The sequence below is a fragment of the Macrobrachium rosenbergii genome, chromosome 9 (assembly GCF_040412425.1).
Source record: "Macrobrachium rosenbergii isolate ZJJX-2024 chromosome 9, ASM4041242v1, whole genome shotgun sequence".
Lineage (NCBI taxonomy): Eukaryota > Metazoa > Arthropoda > Malacostraca > Decapoda > Palaemonidae > Macrobrachium > Macrobrachium rosenbergii.
In genome coordinates, this window is record NC_089749.1 from 27,717,001 (window position 1) to 27,742,661 (window position 25,661).

The 25,661-nt window shown below is 35.3% G+C and overlaps 1 protein-coding gene across 3 annotated transcripts in view; it reads left to right on the forward strand.

Annotated features, from left to right (window-relative positions):
* PAN3 (Poly(A) specific ribonuclease subunit PAN3) overlaps positions 1 to 25,661 on the forward strand; it is a 165,722-nt gene that overhangs the window by 127,868 nt on the left and 12,193 nt on the right. For all 3 annotated transcript variants that reach the window (XM_067108789.1, XM_067108791.1, XM_067108790.1), the window contains 4 exons: positions 9,273 to 9,475; positions 23,947 to 24,075; positions 24,205 to 24,283; positions 24,453 to 24,536. In XM_067108789.1, the coding sequence (XP_066964890.1) occupies positions 9,273 to 9,475; positions 23,947 to 24,075; positions 24,205 to 24,283; positions 24,453 to 24,536 (495 nt within the window). The remainder of the gene's footprint in view (positions 1 to 9,272; positions 9,476 to 23,946; positions 24,076 to 24,204; positions 24,284 to 24,452; positions 24,537 to 25,661) is intronic.

Sequence of the window (25,661 nt, forward strand, 5' to 3'; positions counted from 1 at the left end):
TCTAACATTATTTGTGCAGGTTTGTAAGCAGACACTGATACTAGTTAGAATTTAGATTTATTTGCCTTTATCTTCCACTTCTTTTCAAATTGATTTATTCTTTCAGTTTGGTTCATTGTTTTTTGTGCTATTCGGATTTCACAATAAGCTGTAGGTCCTGTTGCTATGTAACCAGTTGGTTCTTAGCCACATAAATAAGTCTAATCCTTAGAGCCAGCCCTAGGAGAGCTGTTAATCAGCTCAGTGGTCTGGTTAAACTAAGGTACACTTAATCTTTTTTTTTCCATAACTCGATGTTTACATTTTCTCGGCTGGGCTTACTTAGGTAACAGTTGATTTCATTGATATAGAATTATTCCTTGAATAGGCTATTCATTATGAAGATATGCCAATAATATATAAGGTAAAAATGGTTTTATTACGTTTACGTTTCATCACCAATCACAAACATCCCTTATCAACAATACGATAATGTACGATAATTATCGTTCATATGACTCAGTTGTTAACAAACAGTATTTACTACCAAAATGATAATGAATTTTTAATGAAAAATGAATATTGTGTTATCCTAAATGTTATTACTACAGTAATTACATTTCCATTAAAGTTTCTGAAAGGTTACTGAAAGATAAAGCAAAGTTACTTTATACAGTATTTATTTGTGCTAAATCTAATTATTGCTTTCTTTATTAATGGTTATGTTGTATAAAAGTAAAATACAATCCCTATTAATGGTTATGTTGTATAAAAGTAAAATACAATCCCATCGCTACAGAAAACAGGTTTTGATGTAGGAAAAACCTTTTTTTGGTAGTCGCTGTTGAGTCCTCAAGGAGTTACCTTCCATGGTCTACCAGAGCACCATGGTGACCAAACTAATATCAAAGAATTCTCTTCTAGTTGGTCTTTTTGGCCAGGTGTTGTGTCGTAATGACTAACATTATAATGTGATGGAGTATATACTGTAATGGAGATAAAGATAAGAGGGCACTTTCACTTATGTTCAGCAAAGCTGAACCCAGTTTTTCCAACATCAAAAGAACCTGCAAGAAAGAGAAGTGACTACTGAGCATGCGCATCCACCCTCTTGTTTACAACCAGGCCGTTAAAAAACCAAGGGGCCATTACTCTCTGTTGGTCAATGCACGATGATCCCTTTCCGAAATCCCATGCCTTTTCGTCAGGGAAGTGGGAGGGTTTTGAGGACTCAACAGCAACTACCAAAAATAGGTTTTTTTTACGTCAAAACCTGCTTTTTGATAGCGTAGTCGCTTGTTTCATCCTCGAGGAGCTTTACAAAGAAACTGACAGGTGATGAAAAGGCTTAAGCTCTCACTTTTTAATCCCAACACCCCAAAGGAAATAACATTTCTGGTCCGAGGTCAAGCCACAGATTTCAAGTCCCATTCTTTGTTCCAAATACCCTTCAGGTTTTGGTACCAAGGAACAAGAAACTATACACGAACTTACGTTTTAGGATGTAGTTCTACACTGGCTTACCTAAGCATGCTGGGTTTGGTTGCAGAACTGTCGCCCCTCTCCCAGCAAGTTAGCATACTCACCGTCAATAAGACCCCTGGTTTTCTGCCATAGCACCTAGGGGTTAAGACTAACCATGCCGCCTACTGGTACACAGTGTAATCGAACTTGTCCGAGCACGTGGCAGTAATTTAACTGATGATCACCCTATACATTTGGAGACTTCTTTGAAAGAGACATTTCTGAAGAAGGCTAATGACGTACTTGCTTTCCTAACATGTGACCTAGGAAAGGAGTGTGGATTTGCCTTTTTAATGAGGAACACTACAATCATTCTCAGCCCTTGTGGGCAGAGTGGTTAGTTTGTGCTAGGGTGTAGGAAAATAAGACCTTCTGGGATGTTTGCCATGACTTCTAGGTAAACCCTAAGTGCTTGAACAGGCATAATGACTTGTCTGCTAAATTTAGTTTTCTTGAAAGAATAGATTTCCTTTTTTAAGGATCCTTATTCTTGGCCAGGAATGATAGGCCAGTTGCATCGTCCCCATCTATGAGAGCCCAGTTCACTAATACGAGTTCATGATGCTGATGCAATCAAGAAGACCGCCTTTTGTAGCATGTGCGTTGTGGTTGTATTGGGTCCGCTAAATTGAGGGGTTAATAGAAGTCTAAGCACGTTGTTCAGGGACCAAGTAATTGGAAGCCTTTCGGGAGTGGGCCTTAGTAGAGGAAAAGACTACAGAAGGGAAGTGATAACTTCTATACCGTACTGGAGTCAACCCCGAATCCATAAAGCAAGGGTTCCGTTAATGCAGCCTTGTATACCATGACTGTTGTAACTGCAAGGCATTTGTCTTCAAAAGGATGTATAAGAAAAATAAAAAGTGTTTCTATAGAAATCTCAACTGGGCTCTCAATATGGATATAAGCTAACCATATCTCTCATACGGACTGGTATTGCCAGACAGATGATGCCCATAATTTTTGCCTAGGTACCTAGCAATGTTGGGTGAGTAATTTTCATGATAGATATTTTTAAAACTGTACGTGAAGGTCTCGACTCAGAAAGGAGGATGCGTAAATGACTTTCCCTCCTACTGTCTGGGATAGAACAGCTGACAATAATGGAACTGATCTTTTCATCCGTTGTTGAAGTAATAGGAACCAATGCCTGTTTGGCCAGTTTGGGGCTGTTAAGTAAACTGTTCCTTTGAAAGTTAGAAGTTTGCTTAAAACCTTCGAAATCTGGGACAATGGAGGAAAAAGATATTGTCCTCCCCTTGTTCCAGTCTTTAGGAAGGCATCTCTTGCGGTTGCTTGACTGTCCAGGTTCGAAGACATATATTAAGAATTTGTGATTCTAGTACCTGGCAAACAGGTCCACTTCCGGTTGTGGAAGCATGCTGGCTATTGTTTGACAAGAGTGATTGTCCAACATCCACTCTGTTGAGGCTGTCATTTTCCTTGATAGAGAGTCTGATATTACAATGAGACCCCCTGTGATGTGAATTGCAGACACGTGTCACTTCCTTGGTTTGCGCTATCTGGAGGATGGCTAGCATTACCATGTTGAGAGGAGGTAAACATGATCCCAGCCTCTTGATGTAGGATATTGTAGTTATGTTCTCTCTCTCTCTTCTGGAGGTTTGAGTTTTTTTGAGAGACAAAAAGACAGCCATCAGCTCCAGGAAATTGATATAAAAATTCCTGAGTAGCTGATCACCTCCCTGCCACCTAACGATCCTCCCAATGTCCTCCCAACCTGTCAGCGAGGCATCTGTGTGTATTGTCACTTGTACAGATGTAGGATTCAGGGTGACCTGTTTCGCCAGAGATTCCTTCCGGATCTAAGGCCGAAGTATCTCCCCAACTCTTTTAATCCTTTGATGAGGTCAGTCTTGCATCTTTTTTCTTGCATGCGATAGCCAGAATTTGTTTACATTTTTAGCTGCAATCTAAGTATTGGATCTATTACTGATGCGAACTGCAGCGGGCCCATCATATGTTCTGATCGCCATCTGGAAACTCTGGGCTTGCAAGGAACCTTTTAGGGACTTGCCTTAATCTGTTTTGGGTATGATGGGGAGAGACAACAGGCCATGAAGAGTATCCAAACACAGTCCCAGCCACTGAAAGTGTCTGCTGGGCGTGAGGCAGGATGTTTTCAAATTTATTAGAAAACCTTTTGACTGCACTGTAGTCTGTTGACCATTGCTCTTAGGTTTTTCCAGCACTCTTTTCTTGTGGGCCCCCAGATCTTTTTGTTTGAGTTCTTGAATGAATACTGTTGCTAATTTTGTAAAATATTCTTTAGGCAATGTTAGCCCAAAGGGCATGACTGAATCTGTATGTATCTTTTCCTATCCGGAACCTTAGGAAGGGGCGGAAAGGAACCGCTATAGGGTGTGCCAGGTGCATCTTTCAGATATACAGAAACCGTCTAAGTCCCTTTTGGAATGATTCAATATACTTAGGCAACAGCAATTATTCGAAACTTGGCAAACAATGTGCTTGTCCCCCCACAGGGAAAACTTCCATTGTCTGTGATGTTGTCAAAGCTGACCCCCAACCAATGTAATTCCTCTTGGTATCTGCCTCCTCCTCTGCCTTTGCCTTTGATAGACATTCCAGGTGTTGTTTTTCCTTTTTTCCCCCTAGAAGATGGTTTTTGGACCTTGTGAAAAAGGATGTCCTTGCTGCTGTTGTTATCTCTTTGTAGGGAATTGTCCCTTCTGGCCACCTACCTGTTTTTTGAGGAAAACTTTTGGGGGTTACTGGAGGCTTATATGATTTTTTATCAAAGTAAACCTTTTTTGGGGTTGGGTAAATGGAAAAATTGGGTTCTTTGCCTCCTGAATTCCCCTTTCCCCAGAAGAGCGTACACTGTACAATTCTGTTGGTGGGCATGCTCGTTGAGTTGAGCCACAACAGCCTCCTCAAACAGGTCCTTACAGAAGGGGGTTAGAATGTAATAATGCAGTGACATTAGAGAGTGATTTGACGGAGCTCTCCAATGCTTCCATTTGCACTTTATGCGACATTCTAGGAGGTCGCAGAGTTCTTCCCATCGGGTTCTCATAAGACTTTTGGCCTTAACAGCAAAAATTATCCTGGGATCTGGAAGCCTTTAGGTGGCAACTTCCAGCAAGTTGGTAGAGGTTATAATACTAAGGAGTTGGAGCCTAGAATAAAATTCTGATGAGGCTGTCCCCTCTGAGAGTCTTCTCATAGGGGTCCCAAACTGCTAAGTAGTTATATCTAAAGGGAGCTTTTTGCTTTCAAAATGGAGTTGCGGCATTGCCCATTCCTTGGTGGAATTTTCCGAAACTGGGATGACCGTGGCAGATGATTTTAATTCTGCCATTGTCTCTTGTTTTTAGTCACTACAAATTCTAAAAATCTGTCATAACATGATTAATATTTTTGAAAGTGAAGGGACAGAAGGCTGGGGCTACTTGGAAGTAGAAATCCATTTTTCACTGACCTGCTAAAGGGCAATTTCCATAGCTTTAAATGCTATAGGCACAGGTAAGAAAACTATATCTGTTAGTGGTTTCTCCATGTCTGGTGAAGATGGTACCAGGTGCCACTCTGTATTAGGGAATGCTGCTGTTTGTAAATTCTACACGTACAACTTCGATCATAATATAATTTTTCTCTCATTAATTACATGCTTGCCATCGGGAGAGAAAGGGCACATTGAGGTGTCTCACCAAGGATTATCATAGTATTGGAGCCCCTATTATGTTTTGATCTGAAATTCTGTATTCCGAACTGACCCTTTTGTTGTTTCCAGTTGGAATTCTAACATCAGGACTTGTTTGGGCAGCATTTTTGGTCACAGGATGTAGTACTTTTACACTTTGGGGTGTACATGAGTGACTTACTTTCCATTTCAGAATCATGCTTCACGTCCCGTATATATTGCTGTTTTGCAGCAGGGACATCTTTGATGGTACTCAATTTCCTTACGGAACTGATCAAATGCCGCAAACTGTGTATCCCTTTTGAGGGAGCTTGCTGCAAACTGTATCCCTTTTGGGGGAGTTTGCACAATCTAGCTTGAGCTTCCGCAACTGAATTGTAACTGCCTGCATTCAGCAACGATAGCTGCATGGGGAATAGAATTCCTTCTGGAAGGGTTCTCCCATGGCTAGCTGAAATTTGTGTCCCTGAGCCTTCTGGGTTCAGCAGGGTCATTTCAATGGCAATGTCCACTTCATATTTTTTAATAAGAATGTCAGCTCCATGTAAAGATTCCTCTACTTCCTCCACGGGGTTAACCTGGGAGGTATTGGGGACTGATGTTACTGGGTTTTGGCCCAAACATTGATATTGTTCAGAGAAAGGGTTAAATGTCTGCTGCCGGAGTTCTGCCAGAAAGATGTAATCTCCCCCTTCCTCACCCATACTGAACCCTAGGACCCATTGAGACAGCTTAAAAGGAGCTGTTTCATCCTTAAAACTTGCTGCCAGGAGCATACTACAAATCTCGCCCACGTTTGGCAACCAAGCAAATTTTCCTTGGTTTTTACAAGGACTATGCTCTTGGCAGGTGGTATGGGCCGTACCCACTGGTAAAAAGTGAACCGAGCAATTTGCTATGGAACACTTGAACTGTTCGAGGATCCTGCCTAATGGCGGCACTGTAGTGATATAAAGCAAGTTGGTAATAGAAGCTAGTTAGTATTAATTGTTTTTAAGTGAGGGACAGTTCTGTAGTTCCTCATATAGTTTCCATATTACATGTTAACTTGATTACAAGTGTGCAGTTGTAGTACATTTAATTAAATATCTATGTTAACTTAAACCCTCTAAAGTTTAGGTTAGTTTTCATACCTGTATATGGCTGTATTACACACTGTTAGCCCTTTTGCAATGGCCAAGTAAAATTTTTAATTCCAATTGCATGCCATTCAGATTAACTGCTTCATACTCCAATCCTAACACAGTGCAGGCAAGAGCTCATGATGTTAGGGGGCTAGCACCCTTCTTTGGCATTTAAAAAGAACTTGTCTTTTCAAAGAATTTTGAAGGCTGACACATGGCTTCATCAGACCACCTTTTCACTTCCCTCTATCTGCGGGATGATGCCACAGGTCCTTGGACACTTTTTCCTTGGGTCTTGTTGTGGCTGCTCAACAGGTTGTCTAATTCATCCAGTACCCATAGCAGGACAGTTTGTATCTTACCCAAGATGATGGTATGAGTGTATCTTACCCAAGATGATGGTATGAAAGTGAGAATGAATGAGATGGCTGGTCTCTTTCAGCTTCCTTTCTTTTCTTCTTTACCCAGGGGGGTGAAGAAATCATTCCATCATGTGCTGGATCAGGTCTGATACATATGAGACTGCAGCCTTTTTGTTAACTTTTGCTTATTCATACACTAATATAAAACTTTCGCAAAAGCAAGTCCTTCCTCTCTCTAGCAAGGGGAGAGAGGATTGATAGTATACTATTGGTGGCCACAAAGGTTTGTTATCTACAGATATAGTTCTTTAACTTCCTCCCCCTCCCACACTGTCTCATCATATTGTATGGATTCCCAGAAGTCTGATTGATGAATAATCACTTATTTATTATGTCAGAGGCTTTGGTTCCCTTCCATTGGCTTCTATAAGCCAGGAAGAGTTACCAGGTGTGCTGAACCTCCAGTCGGTTTCAGACTTTCTTTCCTCCGTCCAAAAGTGAGTCTATCCATAACTTAAGACCCAGGTTTGTTCTTCATATGAACAAATGACAAATTTATGAATCAGTTTGTATTTTTCATAGCTAACAAACCTGCGGTCTTAACTCATATGGCCCACCTCTACCCACCCCTCAATCAAGTCAACTGGGATGGAAGAAACTGAGACGTCATTTCTTTCGATACATCCTTGAAGGAACTCGACGGTTGCCGCCTAGGCCTATCGCCCTATCTCGTTGCCACCAATACCTTGTTTGTTATTTTTACCGGTTTCCAGCTGGCACTAGAATTATCCATAAGTTAAGACTGCAGGTTTGTTAGCTATGAAAAATGCAAATTAATTAATAAATGTGTCATTTCTGCACATGTACCTTTTACTGTTTAAAATGAGATTCTAGATGGAAAATATTAAATTTTTTCTTATTTTCCTCACTTAAAATTGTATCTTATGTTCATCATTAAAGGTATCCATTCATGTTTGTAGTGCCATTCTAAACTGTTTCTGTGGTCTGGCTTTTAAGATAAACCACAGTGTGTGTGTGTGTGTGTATGTGTACAGTTAACCCCAGTAAAAAAAAAGTGCAAATCTTGCATAATAGAGTGCACCCCCGGTATTCGTGGTGAATAGGGACCACAACCACCTGCGAATACTTGAGACCCACCTCAAAAAATTATTATAACCGCCTATTTTAATAGTTCAAACACCAAATATCCCTTAAACTATCATCCTAAAACACTTAATATCATTTCAAAGTCACTTTATAACATCACCCTTAAAAATATATGGCCAATATGTGTGAAAACTAATCACGTTCCCCTTATATTCAGGCAAAGTCATTTTCTCTCATGCAGTTTTAGTTTTAGTGTCATATTTTTATGTTTATGGTACAATAATTCATATTTCATGAACACAGAGAGAGAGAGAGAGAGAAATGCAACTCACACCCTAGTGACAGTAGTACACAAAGCATCGGAGCTATTGGCTATATCCAACCCTTCCAGCCAATAGCATGTCATCATGGAGCCTACCTTGCTGTGTGGTTGGCTACTTTCAACCCTTCCAGCCAATAGCATGTCGTCTTGGAGCTTATGTCAAAGCATGTAAAAAGATGGTAACATGTACATGTACAGTATATGCATGTGCTCATTCGATAACTTTGTGAAATTCTTGGAGTTTTAGTTTCATATTTTTATGTTAATGATACAGTAATTCATATTTCTTGATACAATAATTCATATTTCATTAAGGAGAGAGAGGACTGAGTTATGTTTACATTGGTTAAACAATTAAAAATGTCGGGATGATTGTTTTTTTTATACATATTGCAGTGATGATAGATCAGTATAATAATTCAGTATACTGTACATTATACCGTATCAAAAAACTGGCCTACGTCTAGTGGAGCCGTATTACCGATGGTTGACCAAGCGCCATAGGCTAGGCTAGGTATCAGTATGTACTGTAATGGGTAGGCACAAAAACTGTTGCTAATAATAAAACATTGAAAAAAGCCTAATTATTACAGTAAATTGATAAAATATTAAAAATAAGCTGAATTATGTCAGTTACCACAAACTTGAGAAAAATTGCCTAAGTTACATTGGCAGCTTGTGGCATGAGCGGATGTAAACAAACCAAAGCTCCACCCTGGTGACCTGTCGCGTTAATACATAAATGTTGTTTACTTTCAGTATTAATTTATGGTAAATTTCATATAGAGTCTACTGGAATAGTGCATACAAAATCACTTTAAAATATCTTTCAAAGCAACAGCAACAGAGTGAGCTGGCTTTAAACAACGCGTGGGAATAAAGATATACATTCATTATGAATGATAAGCTACAGAAGAATCTTTTACATTAGGAACTTGTTTAAACCAGCTTTTCAGACATCGAGTGTAAATAAGTTAAGAGGTTTGTATTTGTGAAGCAAAACTAGTTATAAATTAGGAATTCTCTGTTTGTATTCTGGCCGTAAAATGGGACATATAACACAGCAGAGAGGTTGACATTGTCAATCAAAATTACTATGTACATTTTAATTATTAAGGTAATTGGAGGTTATATTGCAGAGTTGTAAAACTCTCTCTCTTATTTTCCAGCAAGAGGATTTGGTAAGCCTGGGAAGGTTGATGCTTGCTTTAGCTTGCAACTCAATTTTGGCAGTACAAAGAGATAATATACAGTCTGCTCTTGAACTTGTCAATAGATCATACTCTAGGGATTTGTCAATGCTGGTGGTGTGTCTTCTTACTGCACAACGCATCAAGAGCATAAATGATGTGATGCCAATGATTGGAGCCAGGTAAGGGGTTTCCTTCAAGTATCATGCCAGCATAATCTTGAGGCTCTGAGTACTCTTCTTACTTTGAAATTAGTATCTATTACATATGTCCAATATTGACTTTTTGATTTAGCATTCATTTTGGTGAATTTTTATGGTTATTGTGATATTGAAATTCATCAAGTCCAGTCTAATTCCAACTGTGGGAATTGGACTGAAGAATTTTTTTTTTCATATTTTTCAGTTACAGAACATTCCTATAGTTTTATCTGCTATGAGCTCTTGAGAATATACTATGCAATAGTCTTTTTTTTTTTACAGATTTTGTCAAATCCCTTACAAAGTTAAAGTTGTTTTGTATTTCCATGGAAGAATTTCCACAGGAATAAGCAAGAATAGTGTTTTATAAAAGAAATAGGAATCTGTCACTAGTCTTCATCAGGTTGATGAAAGTTTTAAGCAGAAAATTAGGTGTTATTATTTCTGTGAATCTTACCTAACATTCATATAAGTTTCAAGTGCTGTCTTGCTTGTCAGTTAATAAAAAATAAAAGGAAGGCATTGTACCTGGTTTATCAGCCTATCTTGTCTATCTTGGCAGTTGAGAAAAAATTTTGTTTCCTTCCTTCCAGTAGGTAATGAGATGAATGATTCCTTTTCTATGCCTCAGTTAGTTTTCTGCTACCACGGTAATAACATTACTGCCAGAGTCTCTGGCTGTTGGGAAATATGAATTTTTCTTGTGCTGTTCAATGAAAATTGGTATAGTAGCTACAACCCCAAATATACCATGTTTTATCACAACCTTGTTAATTATATTTGCCTGAATACCAATATAGGAGGGACAACAAAGTTGCTATGATTTCCAAGACAGGGCCATCAATCACAGGATTTGTGCAGGATAGGAGATACAGTGCATTGAGATCAGAAATCAACCTCTAGGAACTTCAACCATGAAGGATTTTTACATGCTAAATATCACCATGTATCTGGTAGTTTGCTTAAATGTTACTCAGCACTTACATCAGCGTAAGATGTAAAGGAAGGTTCCCTGGGCAGCCACCCCTCAGGAAAGTGCCTGAGAGACAAGATGTCATGAAAGTTACAATGAGGTGCATGAAGATTAAAATAAATATTCCCTCCCCACCAGTAACATGACCTGTTGTGAAATTGGTAATAATAATAATGGATCCACGTGTCTAAGAGCTACATTTCTCAAATAGAATTTAGTAAAAGTAGTTGTCATCTTGTTTGGGTTCAAAGGATAGCATCAAGATTTCACTTTTGACTGTCTCAAATCAGTATTTAAAACATTGGAGTAAGCCTTTGTGAGTACTAGACTGATCCAGGAGACTGTATTCGTAGATCATGGAGATTTTCTTCTTCCCCTGACCTGTATTGAGAAAAGGTGTCAATGAGACTGGGATTTGAGTAAGTTGCAAATAAAATTGAATTGACATAAGAGAATTTAGTAGAAGGTTCTCACCTTGAGAAGAAATTGTAGGTAATGTCAGAATACAGTAAACCACCTTATTCGCAGGGGATGTGTACCAACCCCCCCCTACTAATAGCTAAAATCCACGAATACTTAAAACCCTTCTAAAAGCACTTAGAACTGCCTATTTTGATAGTTCAGTCACAAAAAAAAATAAAAATGCTTATACAGGTATTATCCTACTTACAATAAGGTTAGGTTCATAAAAACCCATTGTTTGCTGGAGAAAACGTATCTCGAATATAGCCTAGCCTACACTAGGGTATTCACTACCATGTATTCATATATGGTAGCCTAGCATATACTATAAAGTATCTCTATATATAAACGGTATAGTAATTATTAATATCAGCTAATTCTGGAGGTTCATGCAGATTGACTTATGATAATTCAGTACAAAGAGAAATTGAATAACAAATGCGGATTACCTTAGCCTACACTGTGGTATATCGTATACATACACGGTAGCCTAGCCTACATTATACTGTACACTATATTCATATATATATTAATATATTAAACAAAAATCAGCATAACAAATATGCATCTTTTCCATGGATCTTTTAAAATGTTATGCTTTACTTCACTATATCCATTAATATTGTATATATTCTTATATTGCTTTTGTATTATAAATTGCGATCATAGCAATCAGTGTTTTGGTTTGGAAATCAATTATGCGGTAAGTTTATTTCACTATATTTAACTCAGTTCAGAGCACTTTTCTCGCTTCTATTTAGCACAAATGAATCTCTAGATACTTCTAAATTATTTATATTGGGAAAGGTTATTTCTCGTTATACGAAGTGTTTTTAAGCCGAAATATAACTTAAATGTGTCTCGTTGTGAAATTAATTTAGCTATCTTTTCATTTTGTTTTGTGTAAAAAAATCAATGTTCCGTTCGCTATTTTCACGTGATTTCATCATAATGCAAGCTTCACGTATTTTATCTTTTATTGGCGTGAAAACAGCAGTAATATGTATTCTTTCATGCCCAGTAGTTTTGATTAAAATACTTTCTCCAATTTTAATTATGGTCGTGTTTCATCCATGTTGCAGCTTGAACATTGTTTTCTCAGTTTCAGCTACAACTTGCAGCTTAAATTTTTAGCAGCATATTTCCTTGCTGATCTTCTATCCACACCGAATAAGGGTATATTGTAAAAATATATCAGTCCTGTTCTACTTAACATCATTTGTAACATAACTACGATAATTGTTTACTACCGTACGATGGTTGAAATACAAGCAAAACGGCTGTTATTATCTGATTCGGTTATAAGCAAAACAGTAGTTTCTCATTCGGTTGTTTATGGCTGTGTGCATTTATGCAAGAGTATAACGTTACTAACAGTACTTTTATCATTCTCTTTTACTTTTGTAACTAGAAGATGGGATAAAGAGATGGAGAAAAAAAGTTGGTCTATTGTAATTTGGTCTCTCTTGCTGCCTGATTGTATGCTGCTGCCAGTGTCCCCACGAAATTTAAAAATATTTTATAAATATTGTTGCATTGGTATTAAATGCTTACCCCACTGCAAAATTGAGTTATTGTAACTTGAGAACTACATGGGTGCCTGAGTATTTTAATAGTTTTATCACAAAAAGTGCATTTAGTCATGAAAATTATATGAAAATACAGTAATTAGTGAATATTCCTTAGTGAAAAATACCACAAATGGGCGAATTTTCCAAGACTGATGTGTATATATGTTATATAGAGAAATCCGCGAATACAGGGGGTTTACTGTACTGCATTTTTAATCATGCAGTATTATAAAGAATTACTTTGGATGTTAGGTAAAAAGAAGAAAATGAAATTTAGATTCATTCAACATTCAAAATTTAGTATTTTTTCCATGCCTTGAAAGTTATGAACTTGGAGAGAATTTCACTAGAGCAGCATCTGACCTTGGAAGTTCTTAAAGTAAACAATGCACACCACCATCTGTTGACAAAAGTGCATACTAAACATTTCCTATGGGGAGAGGAAATGTAGAAACTGGAATTCATCAAAGAATGTGTTGAATCAGGAAGATAGCAATAAGTAGGAATACTTTACAAGTAAGAACAAGTATTCATGTGATTGCAAGAAAATATATGGTAGTTAATCATGAGAATACTCGGGACAATGAGGGAAAGGGTTAAAGGAACAGGTTCTTCTTTGTGCAGCAAAAATTTGTACTAGGCAGAATAGGCAATCGGAGCAAAATTTGAACTTGGGTGGCAAATGGGAAGTGCTCCAAACACAATTTTAACTTGCGACCCTGTCTGCTCATATCTTTGAATTTTCACAACATGAATGTTCACAAGTATGGTGGTGGCTGTATGTGGAAAGATATGTATACAGTAGCACCTCAACTTCACCGATGCTTTTGGGGGTACAGCTTCTAATAAGTAACAGTATTAAGTAATAAAGACTGCATATTATAGCCACATTATATTCAGTTAAATATTTTCTAGATATTTTGCAGCTAAGAGAATTCCACATAGTTCCCATAGTTATTTAGAAATGTATTGTATGTAAAATAGTAATATGACAAAAAATATAATGTATTTGATAGATTAGTTAGTTATAAATGATTTGTGTAACCAGACCTCTGAACTCTTTTAGGGTTCTTCTCGGGCTGGGAAAAAAGGGGGGGGGGGAATTCATAAAAAAATTAAATTAGTAATTAAATAAATAAATAAATAATAGAAAAGGGGAAAAAATAAAAAAAATCGAGAGGGAAAGGGAAAAAAGGAAGAAAAAAAGGGGGGGAATTATATTTTATTTATTAATTTAGTTTTGTTTAAGAAGAGAATGATCATATTAATTGAAAAGTTATTACCTTCAGCTAGAATATCCTTTTTTGATTTATTTTGTAAATAAGTATTTCTTTCATGTTGCCATCTGGGACAGTCAATCAAGATATGTTTGTTATTGGGATGTTACCTCTTTCATAAGTTATTGGATTTGTGTGCGGAGTTGACATCAGATGACCTTGTGTGAGTCTGGAATGTCCCATTCTGAGTCTTGTTAAAATTACTTCATTAATTCTTTGTTTTTGGGTAGAAGAATGCCACTTTTTAACTTCGTTCTTAATTTGTTTTAGTTTGTTTTGTGGGGGTATATTTGTCCAATCATTTTGCCAATCCCTGTAAATGAAAGGTTTAACTGATGCTAGCCAGTCTGATATGGGAGCTTTCATAGTAGTTGGGGGATTGTACAAGCCAATTTAGCAGTTTTATCTGCTTTCTCATTACCCTCAATGCCTACATGGGCTGGGATCCAACAAATATGAACTTGAAGGCCATTTGTAATTAATTGATGAATTTCCTGTTGGATATTTTGGACAAGGTGATTATTTGATTTAAATGATCCTATTGCTTCAATTGCACTTCTTGAGTCGCTCAATATGAGTGCTGAAGGAATTCCTTTTTTTATATATCTATATAATGTGGGGAGCCAATTGTATGGCTGCTAATTCAGCTGTAAATACTGATGTAATTAGAGGAAGGCCCATTTGGATAGTTTCATCCTTTGAATAGGCTGATGAGCCCACTCCAGCTTCATTTTTGGATCCATCTGTATAGATTATGAAGGGATTACCCTTCAATCTTATGTATTCCATGGCATGTTGATGATACATTTCAGTATTGAACTTATATTTTTTTGAAAGATATGGTAAATGTGTGCATATTTTTGCCCTTTTTAGTGTCCATGGTGTGATCTGATTTATATCTTGGGTAAATTTGGGTACCATGTTATGTAAATTCAGTAGATGATTAGTTTTTTTAGTAAATGAGTTTTGATTTGGGTTATTATTTGCATTTTGATTATTGAAAAATTTATTTGATACAGATGTGCCTGCTTGAAGGGATAAGCCTCTTAAAGTAATTAGATCTCTGTAATATTTTAGAGGCAGCTGGCCTGCTTCTGCTAGGATACAGTTGGAGATGAGCAGAAGGCTCCTGTACATATATGCACTCCTTTGTGATGTAAAGCATCTAGAGATTTTAGAGTTGCTTCTGAGGCAGTTGAATAAATTGGACAGCTATAATTTATAATTGATAGTACTGTTGCATTGTACAACATTAACATTGTATCTCGTCCTGCACCCCATTTGGTGTGTGAGATTTTCTTTAATAATGTAAGGGCTTTAGATCCTTTGGCTTTGATATATTTGATATGATCTTTCCAATTTAAATGTTGATCAAAAATTATACCCAAATATTTAACACTATTGCACATGTTTATCTCTTCATTATAAAGATATAACTTAATGGTTTGTTGTTTCAACCATCTTTTGTCTTTGTAGAAGACAATGCCATTTGTTTTATTTATCGACAACTTGAAACCTACTGAGTTAGTCCAAGTGGTTATATTATTTGTTGCTATATTAAGTATTCTTTGAGCATGTCTCAGAGAATAACTTGAATAATATATTACAAAATCATCCACATACAAACTATTTTGTACACCCTCAGGCAGGTTCACAGTAATATCATCTATTGCCAGGGCAAATAAGATGCAGCTCAAAACACTGCCTTGAGGGATACCCTCCTCTTGTATGTAGGAATTTGAATATGTATTTTCTATGCGTACTTGAAATGTTTGATTTGTTAAAAAATTGTTGATAAATATTGGAAGGTGACCTCGAATATCGAATTTGTGGAGTTTTTGCATAATATTTTATCTCCATGTGGTATCATATGCTTTTTCTATATCAAAGAAAATAGCCACTGTCAGCTTTTTCTTTTCAAAGCCTTTTTTAATATGATCTTTTAATTGAGTTAATGGGTCTTGTGTAGATCTGCCAGCTATTGATCCCGATTGGGTAGGTGACAAAATTGAGTTTTTCATTATGACATTTGTTAATCTCAAACAAACCATTTTCTCCAACAGTTTCCAACTTGTTTTACATTGGCCTATAATTTTGCAGTTTTTTCCTGGTGTACAAATTATTGCATGTCTCCCTTAGTTGGGAAGACATGCATCAGCCATATGTTATTATATAATTTTAATAAGAATTCTTTAGCTAGTGTAACTAAATTCTGGATCATTTCAAAAGAAACCATATCATGATACGGAGCTGATGGTTGACATGATTTTTAGGCAAAATTAATTGAGCCTCTATTTACAAAAAAACGTCTCCATGCCAGCGGCGTTGGAGTTAGCGCCAAGCTGAAAAATTTTTTTTCAAAAATCACAGACGCAGTTTTTAAGATTAAGAGTTCATTTTTGGCTCCTTTTTTGTCATTGCCTGAAGTTTAGTATCGACCATCAGAAATGAAAAAAATATCATTATCATATATAAATATTGAAATATATTTCAAAAAAAATTTTTCGTATATAATTTTATACAAATCCGCTGTGAGCAAAACGGTTAAAGCTAACGGGTTATTTTTTTCTTTGTATTGCTATATAACAAATTGTGATCAAAGCAACACAGAGAAAATATTATCACAAAATGATGCATGAATTTTGGACGTAAAAAAATGTTTTTTTTTTTTCAAAAAACCATATAAATCGAAATATTGTGCTAGAGACTTTCTGTTTGTTGAAAAATGAAGCTAATTGATTGAATATTATACACTGTAAGTGTTTTAATCTCGACCATTTTGGTCGAAACAAGTTTTGATGAAAGTAGAATTTTTCTTTTTGATTTATATGAAAATATTTCAAAACTGATAAAAGCTACAATTGAGTTATTTTCTGTTGTATTGTACATGAAATTAATATTTTCATATATAAAAGTTTATTAACGACTAATATAAAACGGTGCAAACATTATGACAAATGTCGAAAGAATTTTAGTTATGTGTATGAAAATGTTTTTTTCAAAAATTCACCATAAATTGAAATATTGTGCTAGAGACTTCAATTTATTGCAAAATGAAGGTAAATGATTGAATATTTCTAGAATGTTCAGTTTCTAAATGCATTTTTTACCATTTTGGTAGCGTTAAAGTTGACCGAAGGTTGAAATTTTGGCAGTTATTCTGAAGTATTTCAAAACTGATAAAGCTACAACCATGAGCTATTTTCTATTGTATTCTACATGAAATTATTTTTTGACTAATAAACGATGCAAACATTACGACAACATGATTCAAATTTTGATGTTTAAGGAAAAAGTTTTTTTTTTTCAAATTCACCATAAATCGAAATATTGTGCTAGAGACTTCCAGTTTGTTGCAAAATGAAGGTACATGATTGAATATTACTAGAATGTAAGAGTTTTAGCTTATAATTGCGTTTTTTACCATGTTTGACCTAAGGTTGAAATTTTGGCAGTTATCATGATTTATATGAAAATATTTTGATAAAAGCTACAACCATGAGTTATTTTCTGTTGTATTCTACATGAAATTTGCACATTTTCACATATAAAACTTTATGTAATGACTAATATAAAACGGTGCAAACATTACGACATTTGACGAAAAGAATTTTGAGATGTTGCCAGTTATAAAAAGTTTTTTTTCACCATAAATCGAAATATTGTGCTGAGACTTCCAGTTTGTTGCAAAATGAAGGTAAATGATTGAATATTACTAGAAATGTAAGAGTTTTTTTTACAATTGAGTTTTTCGACCATTTCTATTGTCAAAGTTGATCGGAGGTTGAAATTTTGCACTTATCGTGATTTATATGATAATATGTCAAAACTGGTAAAAGCTGAACCATGATTTATTTTTTGTTGTATTTATGAAATTGCACATAATATATAAAACTTTTATCTTGCAATTTGACGAAAGAATTTTTGTTTATATTAAAAGGACCTTTATTAAACAAAACAACAGGTGTTTAATCTCAGCATCCCTTTAGTCTATTCAAATATTTTAAAAAACTTTTTTGTCGGGATACGTCCCTCGGCACCCGACAGACAATTTTGGTTTGATTTAAGGGAGATAAATTGTTAGACCACCATGGAACGGTGGATATATTAGGAGTTGAAGAAGTTTTGGGGATGTATTTATCTGCAGCACTGATTACAAAACTGGAAAAGAAACCATTTGTGACATCATTGTTTTGATTTAGTGGAAAGGGAGGGATATTTCTAGTTTGTAAATTATATTTATGCCAGTCAGGTTTCATTAAGTTATATTTTATGGGAAATGATTGTTTTTTGGTGTTCAAATAATTCAAAACAATTGGAAAGTGATCACTTGTGTATGAATCATATAGGACATTCCATTGGAATTTTTCGATTAATTCCAGTGAGCATAATGAAATATCTATTGAGGAGAAAGTTAAATGAGTTTTTAAGAAGTACCTTGGTGAATCACTTTCATTCAGACAGTGTAAATTCTGATCATTTATGCAATTTTCAATGTTTGTGCCGGCCAAGTTACTAGCATGTGTGCTGTCCCATAATGGATTATGGGCATTAAAGTTGCCTGCCATTAGTAGGGGGCCATTTACATTATTATTTATTATTTGTGGTAAATCACTAAAGTTTGAGTTAAAGTTTGGCTGATTATATAGATTTATAATAGAGATAATTTGATTGTCTGGCATATGCAATTTGATTGCAGTTATTTGATATGACAATGATGTAATATTTAAGGGTTCATAGGTTGGATCGTTATGAAGATATTTAGCTGTTCCTAGCTTGCCATCCACTATTGGTGAGTGGCAAGCTAATTATAGTTTCTAAAGTTCTTTGGAGTAGTACCAATATGCTGTAGACATATGCAAATAGGTTTATGTTCCTTTAGTATTCTTTGGATTTCACCTAGCCGAAGCTGAGTAGAAAATCCATTCATGTTCCACTGAATTATTTTATTGGTCATTGTTTGGTGGGATTGGCGTTAGACTTTGTAAGTTAATTGTTGATTTAGCTATATCCCGTAACATTTTAAGGGAGTTTGTGTTACTTTGTGGTTTCTTTGTAGCTAGGTTTGATTGCTGAATATTTGATGCATTGATTGGTTCTTCTTCATATTTCCTTATTAGCAAATCTATTTGAGTTTTGATCATTTTTTTTTTTTTAGTTTTAAGGATTCCAAGCATAGTTCGCCATCTTGATGGAATGTTAAAGGGCATTTTTGGAACCTAGTAAAGTTATTTATGAAATTTCAGGTTACATTTTCATTTTTGTTAGGTAAACGATTGTACGTTATGATGAAACACTCTTGACATCCGCAAGATAAATCATGTTCTGAGTGTTGAAGGAATGGTTCTGATCTCTGGGTCCCAATTATGTTTCCATTATTGGATGTTGAAATATTTTTGTTAGGAATTTCTGGTATAGGTATATTGGATCTCTAATGTGCTGGTATAAAATTTTTATTTGAATTTTTAAGTTTATTATTATTATTATTATTCTTTGGTCTTGTTGAGGGTTGGTTTGATGTGGCTGTGATTGTGATTTGATGAATTTGGGGGGTTTCTGACTTTTCAGTGGGATGTTTAATTGAAGATTTTTTCATTGATTTTGGTGATGAGAGTACAGAAGAGTTAGAAGATTTATCCATATCTGGGGAATCGTTATTTATATTTGTCTTGGATTGTGGAACACCATGGATTTCCACTTGTGATGCAGTTAATGTAATCTGTTTCACATTAATGGTGGGAGAGACTGGTGTATTGTTAGATCAATCTGTGAACGGAATGTTAGGTTTTTTACCCTTATGGGGAGTTTTGTCAGTTACTTTCCTTTTTGTATTATAGTTATTTTTGTCGATTAAGCTTTCTGTGGATGATGTTAGTGCATTATGAGTATCCAGATCTGGGTTATTCAAAGTGCATTATGAGTATCCAGATCTGGGTTATTAACCTCTGTTGATTTTTCCATATCATTGGAATTCGTTTCTGAACGACTAACTGGGATTATTACTGGGGAGGTCTGTTGTGATGTAAGAGAGGTCTGTTGCAACTACTCTTGGGCTTTTAGGAGTAGTAGATAATTCGAGATAATTTGCTTTTGTGGGATTAGATTCTTTCGACTTCAATATTTTGAAAAAAATGATTTTTAAATTTAATGGCATTTTACTGGAACATTGATTCAGGCACCTGTCAGTTTGAGTTTGGCATCGTTGGCCCGAGAGACTGGAATACCAGTTCATGTCCATTCATTGAGCTGACCTCACTTTCATATTAGTTAGTTAGTTATAAATGAGGTTGTTTCGTTTGCAATTTTTGAACGTCTTTAAATACAGGTAGTGCAAAAGTGGGGGAAAGAGTTCATGAAATTAAGAGTTTAAATGGAGTAAATAAATTAATAGGGGGAATACAAAATTTAAAAATAGAAAAAATTGGAGTCAATGGTTTTCAAAGCAATATTTTACTTATCAATTTAATTTTGAATTAGGCAGCAAGAAATACCAAATTGACAAGTTATTACCCTCTGCAACCAATATCTTTTTGATTCCATCTCTTTATTCCATCTTCTAGCCAGTAAGAGAATAATAAAAGCATTGATTGTATTGGGATTTACATCTTTCAGTCAAGTTATTGTTTGTGCCTTGGAGTTGCCATAAACAACCATGTGAGACTCTGTTGTTTTGCTAATCTGAATCGGATAACAACTGTTTTCTTTGTATTTCAACCATGCCACGGTTAAACAATTATTAAGTTTGTTTAAAAATGTTTTAAGTATATATGTTTTTACATTTACCCAATCCCTATGGAGAAAAGATTTAACTGAAATATACTGCTGCAGTAAAATGGGGGCTGCAAGTAGTAGTTGGGGATTTTGAGAAAAGAATGTTTAAGCTGCTTTAATGACTATAAATTATCGTACATTGGCAACATGGATGAAACTGGGATCCAACAAATTAAAATTTGAAAATATTTTAATCAAAATTTACTGGACATGAAAGAACACATGATTACTGCTGTTTTCACGCTGATAAAAGATACAATATGAAAAGTGCTGAAGGGTGTTGATGATGAAATCAAGAGAGCCAATTGTACGGAATCTTGATTTTTTGTTGATACAAAACAAAGGGCCATTTGGAAGTTTCATCTAACTAAAAAAATGGCTAAAATAATTTCATTTTGGACATATTTAAGTATATTTACATAAAACATTACCCTATCCGTCTACATATGTCCCTTATAAATCAAGTATCTTGAGATTCATTTACGCTAACTAGAAGCAAGAATTTCTTTGAAGATATGTTAAATAATGCAAATAAAGACCTTTTGATTGTCCAAACCAAAACATTTGATTTCTTGATCGAATTTATAATGCAAAAAATTTAAGAATATTGTTTTGGATAAATGAGTTTTGATTTGTAAAGCATAATTATTTGATCCTTGGATTGATGAAACATTTATTTTGATGTTTGTGCTTAAGGGATGCAGTTAATGTAAAATAGAATTCAGTATAATGTAGGGCAGACTGGCCTGTTTTGTATAGATAGAGACAGTTGGAGATGAGCATGCCAGGCCTTGTTTGTTATTCAAGTTCTGTTTATACTGACTTATTATGTCAGTTGCATTGAATGCAGAATTAATTGACACTAATAATTACTATACCATATATGTATAATTGATATACTGTTGCAGTGTAGGCTGAGGCTACCACATTGATAGATGGTCCTATTAACCCTAGTGTAGGCTAGGCCATATCATTAGATCCTTTTTTTTGAACAATTTGATGGGTTTTCCAATTTAAATGTTGAGGTCTGTTGTGATGCAGGGGAATAACCTGTTACTCTTTGGGCTTTTATGAGTACTGTAGTAGAGGACGGGGAGAGGTGTGTCTCAGCTATTCTGTGTTGAGATTTTTTATGTTTATTATGAGTTATTACAGCATTTGAATATGAATAGTGTTTTAATGGATCATTGATTCCTCTCACCTTCAGTTCAAGTTTGGCTTCGTTAACGGGCATACCAGTTCTGTCCATTAACATTTGTAATTCTGTATAATATTGATAAAATATAGTCTTTAGATTTTGCATGATGATTTAATTTGCAATTGACACATTTAAAGGTTTTGCATTTCCAATTTGTTGTATGATCTTCAGAACATACAGCACATATAGCATTATTTCTACATCTTTTTGTTGAATGGCCATATTTGAGACATTTTGAACATTGGAAAGGTTTAGGGACAAAGGGGCGAACTTCTCTATTTAGTCCTAGAATTTTTATTTTTCATGGTAGTTCCCAGTTTGTAAATTTTATTTTGACTATTTTAATATGTTTATTTGCATCCTTTCTACTTGGGACAGTATATAATTCCAAGTCATGTACTGTATGTTGTTGTATCTTAATTTAAGGGATTCAATTAAGATTTGTTTTGATGGTAACTCTTTTTCATCATTGTCTGGGAATATCAGTTCCTTGTGAATAGTTTAGTGTTTCATGGCTGGTTACTGTTGCTTTTATTTCATTTATGTTGGTTATTTGTAGAAAGGTTGTTGATTGCGCTTTGGTTGTTGTTTGTATTAGCCGTTCATTGTTTTTGATATGTCTACATTCAATATCTTGTGTGGTGTGGGGTGTATATTTAATAATTTGTTCTCTAATATGGCTGGTGAGATCTGTTTTTCTGCTTTTAATATTAAAAATCTGGACCAATTGTCTGGTCCAAAAATATGTTCAAAATGAACTAGCGTTGGATTGAGTCGATAGTTATTTCTTTTTTATTTTTTCACATTCATCGGTGATGAGTTGTCTTGTGTTGATGGGGTTTTAGGAGGATTACTTGTCTCTATTTTAGAATTATTGTCCATTATGTATGGTTCCAGTGTTATGATACTGGAGTTTACCAATTTGTTTTATTTGTTTCTTTTTGATTTTCTAAACTCTCTGAGTTTTTAGGAATTGATATTTTACTTGGAACAGGATGTTCCTTTGTAGCATTATATCCATACTAAGGAGATTTGGGAGTGACATTCCAATAGTCATCAACTGTGCCAGAATTTTACCATCATGGGGTCCAGGGGTACTGAAATCTTCATGACCACCTTGCACAAAGGATAAAAAAAAAAAATTAATAAATCTTGAAAAGATATCATTGGCTTTTTATGAAGTTGAATGTTCCACTAATGGCACAAGTGGGAACTAACTCCCAAATGTACGGTTCCCTACCCTACCCCAAAAAGGGGATGGCACATCATGATTAGTATGGCCCAAGTGTAAGCAAAACCCGCTTGCTAGGACTGAGTGTATTGTAATAATATAGCCATCCCTATCCTAATCACAATATGGGCTAACCAGAGAGAAAGCCAAGAGTCCTATTCCTAGAACCAGGCCCCCGCTGGAATCCGTGGTCCAGCTCCACAGAATAGTTCTGCCTGAAGAAAAAGGTCTGAACATTATTAGGTAGATGATGGTTCTACCACAGTTCCCACTATTTAGCTTCAGATTCAACTTCACTCCATGCTATGATATGTTTTCCTATTTATTAAGTTTGGTAATTTTGACAAAAGTGGAAAAATCCAAAAAATTACTTCTTAAATATTTTATTATATTTATGGGACACTTGGGATCAAACTTAGGGAAAAAAAAAAAAATAATCCCTAGGTTAGGTTCCACGTCAAGGAGTCCCAATTTGAGGGGTTATTTGATAGATACAGAAGTCAGTTGAGTTGAGGTGTTAGTACCACCACTAGTTTTGTTTAGCCGAGTTTAAGATATAATGTTAATTTTTATTTTATATAATTGCCTTATGGTTTTGTATTCTTATGGTACTTGGGGAGTCTCCCCATAGGAATACATTGCTCTTACCCTTCTAGTATTTCATCCTCTTTGTCACTGTTAATTGTTTATCTCCAGATACTGGCAATTCTGTTGCTAAATCCAGTTTTTCTTGGTTTAGACTCTTGTATCTTTCAAGAGGCAAATCTGTTTGTTTTATTGGGGTTGATCCCATTGTTTAAACCTCACCATACTTTTGTTGTTTATCAGCCATGGATTAGATAGATGCATGAGGTACCCTGTCCCCAGATGATTTCAAAATTAGAAATAGACTTTTTGGACTTGCATAGGATTATAATTTTTGGATTTGGGTCATATTTTATCCTAAAAGCATGGTTTTAACACATTTCAGATTTTACAATGCTTTAGAGGCAATCACGCAGAAGGCAGATGTGTATGAGGCTGAGATTTACAAAGAAGTACACAATGGCAGGCTTTTCCGTTTGATAACAAAGTTGAATACAATTGCAGATCGACCTGAGTAAGTTCCAAATAGACTGTTTTTTGCTTTGATTGATTTTTTATTTTCACTAATGAAGTAATGCTAAAGTAGTTTAATATGTAGCCATTCTCATATGTGGCAGTTCAACTTCTTTAAATCTTTTGCCAGGTTGAATTTGGATACTTCTTGGAGTGAAACAGGGGATCGCTATATGCTGAAACTCTTCCGTGATTATGTCTTTCATCAGGTAAGTAAGTTATGTATCTCTCTCTCTCTCTCTCTCTCTCTCTCTCTCTCTCTCTCTCTCTCTCTCTCTCTCTCTCTCTCTCTCTCTCTCTCTCTCTCTCTCTCTCTCTCTCTCTCTCTCTCTCAAGCATCTTCTAATCTTCTAATCACATCCTCTTGTTTTGTTTCAGGTAACAGATGATGGTAGACCTTGGCTGGACTTAGGCCATGTTGTGTCGGTATTAAATAAGTTGGATGCCGGCTCCCCTGATAAGGTAAGTTGAATTTGTACTGTTGTATCTTGGTTTACGTGCTTTTTTTATAGTTTGTAGTTTTTACTTTTCTGACATAAGTTGTTTGTTATGTTATTTGTAGGAATGCAGTTTTTATTTTTCCTTATGTTTTGTATTGCTCCTCTTAAGGGTTGATAACTTTATTTAGCAAAATAAGTTATAGAATTTCAAAAATCAGGTAAAAACCACTTGCAGCAGAAGACCATTTGTTGTGTAGTCAATCTCATAATACTGTGTTCATTTAAAGTATATAAAATTGTTTACTGTTATTAGCAGACAGATCATATAAATGTAGATCAAAAGTTAGAATATTGAAACCTCAATAGAGAAAAGTGTGAGCAATACTAGAGGTATGTAAGCAAAAGACATCAATTAGTAATAAATTTATGAGGAGAGGGAGTTGGTGAAATAGAAAATATTTGGAATAATATGAAAACAGCATGTGTGAAGGGAGCAGAGGAGTTAGGCAAACTAAGTAGCTATGGAGGGGAAGAAAAGTGTGGTCAGCATGAGCGTCACCTTGTTCCACTCATGCAGAATTGTCAATCATGCAGACATTATTTATCAATTTTTTTGTACTGTATTTAGTACACAGGTTCATATTCCCTTATTTGAAACCCTTGGGGCCAACTGTTTTGGGTTTTGGACTTCAGAACTGAAGCTTGCTCCATAAATACACTGGAGTATTTTATTTCCAACAAAAGCATTCTGTAAAACTCAGAAATATACACCATCAAACGAACTGTAATTACCCAAAATACCTGTATTATTCTGTATAATTATATGATCCAGCTCTTGAAATTTTGTCTCCAAACATGATTTCATCACATGTTGTGCAAATTACCTTAGATTCTAATCTTAGGCTCAGCTTAATGTTTGAGTTTCATTTTCTGTAGATTATACTGGGCTGGGCTTACTATGCCTGTCTCAGTTTTGGTATATTCTGTTGATAGTACATTAGTTAATTTTTCACTAAATCCTTTTGCTTATGACCTCTGTAAACAATTTTGTTGGTGGGAAAATGGCAGTGATTTGAGCAGTAGGCATAAGAATATTTATACCTTTTTGTTCAAGATACATAGCTCTGACAATTTTCAAAGTTTACTG